This window comes from Littorina saxatilis, linkage group LG17 (genome assembly GCF_037325665.1).
Source record: "Littorina saxatilis isolate snail1 linkage group LG17, US_GU_Lsax_2.0, whole genome shotgun sequence".
NCBI lineage: Eukaryota > Metazoa > Mollusca > Gastropoda > Littorinimorpha > Littorinidae > Littorina > Littorina saxatilis.
In genome coordinates this window covers 45358533-45364460 of record NC_090261.1, presented here as the reverse complement: position 1 = coordinate 45364460, position 5928 = coordinate 45358533, and the positions used below count along the sequence as shown (strand labels likewise).

At 44.3% G+C, this 5928-nt stretch overlaps 1 protein-coding gene across 1 annotated transcript; it reads right to left on the bottom strand.

Moving 5' to 3' along the window:
• Positions 1-746: 746 nt before the first annotated feature.
• LOC138953297 (uncharacterized) lies at positions 747-5707 on the bottom strand. Its single transcript, XM_070325096.1, has 3 exons — positions 4900-5707; positions 2153-2182; positions 747-766 (listed from the first exon to the last, which is right to left on the bottom strand). The coding sequence occupies exons 1-3, from the start codon at positions 5705-5707 to the stop codon at positions 747-749; spliced, it is 858 nt and encodes a 285-aa protein (XP_070181197.1).
• Between the last annotated feature and the right edge of the window lie 221 nt (positions 5708-5928).

The following is a 5928-nucleotide window of genomic DNA, read 5'->3' as shown; positions in this document are numbered from 1 at the left end:
GGGTAATTGGACGCCAATTATGAAGGTCTTCCCTGGGTAATTCTGTACTTTTTTGCAATAACTTAATTATTCCTTGTTTTTGCGTAAAAGACAACTTATTATTACGAAAGGCTTCATTTAACGCGACTGTTATCATGCTCTTTAATCTACTCCAAAACATATTAATAAACTCTGTAGTGAGTCCGTCACTTTCGGGTGATGAACCATTTTTCATCATTTGTAATGCTGCTGCCACCTCTGCTTCCTTCAACATCACTTCACATACACTACTATCTTCGTCCGTTAATTTAACCAAATCTTCTTCATCACAAAATTCCTTTGCTTCTGCCCTGATGCGTTCATGACTTTCTGGACTTTTACCATACAAACATTTATAATACTGCACTTGTTCATTCAACACAAGAAATTGATCATCAACAATATCACCATTACTTGCCCTCACATGTGTCATCACATTATTTTGGGCTTGTACTTTTTCCAAATTCAAAAAATATTTCGTATTTCTTTCCCCTTCTTCTACCCACTTAGCTCTTGATCGTACATGAGCTCCTCTTGCTTTATCCATGGTCATTATTTCCAATTTCGATTTAACATTAAACATTTCTGCCTGCAATTTCTCATTATTAGGTTGTTCTGCACAATGTTTTTCCAACTGTTGCAACTTTGCTTGTAAATCTACAAATTCATTCTTCTGGCTTCTTGACCTTGCTTTACCAAATTCTGTACAAAACGATTTAATATTTGATTTACACGTTTCCCATTGATCCTGAACATTAGCACCAATAGGCACATTATTACACATCTCGTCTATTAACATATTCATTTTTTCAACAAATGCATGATCTTTCAAATAGGAATTATTAAAGCGCCAGTAGCCTGGGCCCCGTACAAATTGGGAATCACACATTTCCAGCAAAACCCCTCTGTGATCGGTATTTGCAACCGACACAATTTCACAACTTACACAGGGATAATGTCCTCTGTTACAAAACAATAATCCAGTCGCCGTGCAATAAAAGGGTTACGTCTGCACCATGTATACTCTTTTTCCTCGCCATGCAACATTCTCCAAACATCACTCATATTCAGTCTAAATATTATATCTTTCAACAACTCAACTTCATTTTGTTTATGATTTTCACCAGCAATAATATCCAACTCATTTGACATAACTAAATTAAAATCTCCCATTAACAACACTTTTTCTTCCGTATACTTTAGCAACACTGAATTCAACTTATTATAAAATTTTACTTTTTCTTGGCTTACATTTGGAGCATACATATTAACTACAATATACTCTTTATCTTCTTTTATAACAGAAATTACTAATATTCTATCATAACTCTTCAATAAACTCACTTCCCCTACAAAATGCTTTGAAACAAGGATAAGTTCTCCCCTGCTATTATATGCGTTCCTTCACTATAAAACATCTTTCCACCCCATTGTTTTTCCCAAATAGACACGTCTTGTTCTCTCTAACCCTCTGGAAGACCTCTCTCTCTCTCTCTCTCTCTCTCTCTCTCTCTCTCTCTCTCTCTCTCTCTCTCTCTCTCTCTCTCTCTCTCTCTTTCTCAGTTTCTCTCTCCTCTCTTTTCCTCTCCATCTCCCCCTTCCCCACCTCTCTCTCTCTCTTTCTCTCCCTCCCTCTCTACCCCTCTCTCTCCCTCCCTTCTCCCTATCTCTTACTCTCTCTCTCTCGCGCGCTCTCTCTCTCTCTTTCTCTCTCTGTCGCTCTCTCTCTCTCTCTCTCTCTCTCTCTCTCTCTCTCTCTCTCTCTCTCTCTCTCTCTCTCTCTGTGCTTTCTTTCCTTTGGCCAACATAACACCTTGTCCCTCTCCTCTCATTCTCTCTCTTTGTCAACAGTCCCATGGTCCTCGTCTTCGCTGTCGTCTAAGTTCCTAATGCTTGTAGTTCACCTATTTTGGACGTTAGTTAAAAGCTAATGCAGTACAACATAATGGTTTAAACTGTGCTGTATTCCCTAAGAAGCCACTAACGATCACTTATTCTCGAATGTCTGTTCAAGGCTGAATTAAATGTAAATATATTTTGCCGTAAAATGAAAAGATAAAAAACAAGTCGCGTAAGGCGAAAATACAACATTTAGTCAAGCTCAGTCGAACTCACATAATGAAACTGAACCCACTGACACGTAGCTGCAGCGTCTGCATCCACGCTGGAAATTGGGACGTGGACAATTCTCTGTAAGGACAATCCGACCGTGCCCGTTGTCCTTTAGGGCTTTTGTCTTGAGAGAGAGAAAGAGAGAGAGAGAGAGAGAGAGAGAGAGAGAGAGAGAAACAGAGACAGAGACAGAGAGAGACACGCATACATTCAGACAGAGAGAGAGAGAGACAGTGATAGAGAGAGAGGGGGGGAGAGTGGGGGGGGGGGGGGGTTAGGGTCCGCAGGAATGGGACCTTAACATGTTCGAGGCAAGTTTTCAGAACAGAACAGAATATTGTTCTCTTTTCTAAAGCAATCAGCCACAAGGTAAATTATCAATGCTTTCTTTAATGTTGCATGTATACAATGAACAGCTGTTGAATTTTGTTTTACAACATGCACGTTTGGCAACAGCATGGTTTTCCACTGTAATACTCCAGCAAAGGCCAGCGCGACCATCCGCGTTGAAATCCCCACTGACCGGTAGAAGCTGTTGTCTGCATTCACATTGTCCTGGATGTCATGAATGGGGACGTGGACTTTTCTATGTGAGGCCATTCTGACCGTGGTCCTTGTTCTTTGGGCTTTATTGGTTGAGAGAGAGAGAGTCAGAGAGACAAAGGCGCAAACAAACAGACATACCGACAGACAGACAGAGCCAGAGACAGAGAAACTGAGATAGATCAAGAGAGAGAGAGAGAGAGAGAGAGAGAGAGAGAGAGAGAGAGAGAGAGAGAGAGAGAGAGAGACAGACAGACAGACAGACAGACAGACAGACCGACCGGCAGAGAGAGAGAGAGAGAGAGAGAGAGAGAGAGAGAGAGAGAGAGAGAGAGAGAGAGAGAGAGAGAGAGAGAGAGAGAGAGAGAGACACTGACACTGACACTGTCACTGACACTGACACTGACACAGTTTAATTGAATATGGGCCTGCAGCCCCTTTCAATGGGCTTTTGTCGTACGATCTTATGTCGTTCGAGCTTTTGTCGTTCTACAGTAGTTTATGTCAGACACCGGCTAAACTCACGCCTGTCTCCTCCCCCGCCTCCCACGCATTTTGGCCCAGACCCCCCTCCAAGAGAGAGAGAGAGAGAGAGAGAGAGAGAGAGAGAGAGAGAAATAGAGAGAGCGAGAGAGAGAGAGAGAGAGTGAGCGAGAGATACATAGAAGTTTCAAAAATAGCAATTCAAAAGCGTTGTTTTCTATTCTAATTTAGATGGAGCGCACGGCCAACAAAAACAGTGCGAATGCTTTTTTTGACAGTTTCATTGCTTGAATTGCGAACATTTGGGAGTATGTTTTTTTGGGACCTGTTACTTTGGAACGAGGAAATTACCGGTTAAAAGGCTTGTATTCCCCATGGCCTCCAAGGTAAGCACATATTCCTTTACAGTTATTTGTGAATCTGCTCACGAAGTAGAGCTCAGAAAATAGATATTCTTTTGGACCCCCCCCCCCCCCCCCCCCCTCCCCCCCCTCTCTGTACGCTCGTTCTTTGTTCCAGAAGGACCCCCCTCTCGTTCCCATTCTCCCGCCAAGCGACCGGGTCTTAACACAGACAGAGAGACAGACAGACAGACAGAGACAATGAGAGACAGGCAGAGAGAGAGAAAGAGAGACAGACAGACAGACAGGAAGACAAACAGACAGATAGACAGAGACAGAGAGAGAGACACACACAGACAGACAGACAGACAATGAGAGAGAGAGAGAGAGAGAGACAGACAGACAGACAGACAGACAGACAGAGACAATGAGAGAGAGAGAGAGAGAGACAGGCAAACAGACAGAGAGAGAGAGACAGACAGAGAGAGAGAGAGACAGACAGACAGACAGAGACAGACAGACAGACAGACAGACAAAGAGAGACAAAGAGAGAGAGAGACTTGGGGAGGGGGGAAGGGGGGAGGGGGGGGGGTCTGTGTGAGTTTCGATTTTTTGTTGTGTCAATCTTTAGTCCATTCGAGCTTTTGTCGCGTCGAGCATTTTTCCGTTCGAGCTTTTGTCGTACGATCTTATGTCGTTCGAGCTTTTGTCGTTCTACAGTAGTTTATGTCGGACACCGGCTAAACTCACGCCTGTCTCCTCCCCCGCCTCCCACGCATTTCGGCCCAGACCCCCCTCCAACCTTAACCTCGGCCCCTGTTCCTCTGCAACTACACATACGAGTACGATCGAGGCCCCTCGTACACACGCTACGGCGTATTGCTGTGACAACAGACGAGCGGCATACATACCTTCGGATCGATGCCCCAAAACAAGTAGTATCCAGCATTGACCAAGCTCAACATGACAATATCCGGTTTATATGTCACTCACTTCAACAAAAAAGATTCATCTTCGTGCATTATTTTTAAAGGCACATTTCTTCAAGTGAAACGATAACGTTCACCACCATCAAAGATCTGTTAGCTCTTTGTCGTTGTTTTTGTTGCTTAATTAATATCATGAAAGACAACTATATATTGCAATCTGTAAAGAAAATATTAAGAAAAAAAGATCTCACTCTGAACAAAAAGCAGTGAGGTTTTTGATATTTTTATTCCGTTCGATTCAATACAACGTTATTTCTTCTTTCTTCTTGTCGTTCGCCAATGTTAAACTTGGAGTCCAGCTCTGGTAATGAAGCTGGTGGTCTTATGAAGAGCCTCCACAGGTCCATGCAGCTTCTCATGAAGGGGCACCGGCCTGGTCCAGATCTCTCTCCTCAGGGGCTGGAGATTTCTGCAGTCCTGCAGGATGTGGGCTGCATCCTGCTCTGCGTCTCCACAGGGACACATGGGGGAGGGCACGGCTCGCAGTTTTTTGTGCAGGTGTTGTTGCATTCTGCTGTGCCCTGTTCTCAGGCGGAAAATGACTACCTGTTCAGGTCTTGACAGTTGGTGGTAGCTGTCATGCGTTGGAGGGGTTTTAAGCAGAGACTTTATGATGGTTTTCATCTCTGTGGCGCTCACTGGGTTTTCTTCTTGTTCGTCCTCCGCACCCAGTTTGGCCATTTTATCCGCTTGTTCGTTCCCCTCTATCCCGCAGTGTGAGGGGACCCACTGCAATACAGTCTTCAGACACTTGATGTTATGAAGTGTCGTTGTAAGCTGAGGCAGTTTGTTGTTGTTGACTGCTTGCAGCACAAACAAGGCATCAGTCAGGAAGACAACTTGGGTGTCGGGATTGACCTTGCAGCTGATGGTATTGGCTGCGTGGATAAGCGCTTCTACCTCTGCTCTGTAGTTGGTGCAGTGGAGGCCAGTTGGTATAGCCTCTGCTTGCCACTCTCCACTGGGGTGTTGGATGTAGACACCAGCTCCTCCTCTCTTGACGGCGTCTGTGGCGGACCCATCTGTAAAGACCCGCATCCATGCTTCTTGGGGGTATCTTTCGTCGAGCATAGCAAGTGTCAGGGCTTTCTTCTGCACATCGCTCTGTTCATCTTTTGTTGTGAGATGAGGAACTGTTGTCTGGATGGACACGTTTTCAAGGTTGTTTTTCCAGGGTGGTTCTTCAAGGGAGAAGTGTGATGGGTGAACCAGTTCAGTCATCTTTGCTTGGTGTTCTCTCTTCAGGGCCCGTGTCTCAGTCGCATAGCTTGATCTCTTTAGCCTGCCAGAAGAGAGCTGCTTCATCCAATATATATATATGCCATCATGAAATACAACGTTATTATATGAATGTGGATCATAAAGAAATTTGAATTTAGGTGCGTACAGAAAGATTACATCACCTTACAGCCCAGTACTCACACGTCTTCACTCCATACCAC

What these genes read in the sequence shown, in the direction of transcription:
- LOC138953297 (XM_070325096.1), bottom strand. Translation starts at nt 5,707, where the DNA reads ATGACTGAACTGGTTCACCCATCACACTTCTCCCTTGAAGAACCACCC. An exon ending in AGCCCACATCCTGCAGGACT is followed by an intron (nt 2,183 to 4,899) that starts GCAGAAATCTCC and finishes CCCAATTTCCAG; the next exon opens with CGTGGATGCAGACGCTGCAG. An exon ending in GACGCTGCAGCTACGTGTCA is followed by an intron (nt 767 to 2,152) that starts GTGGGTTCAGTT and finishes GCTAATGTTCAG; the next exon opens with GATCAATGGGAAACGTGTAA.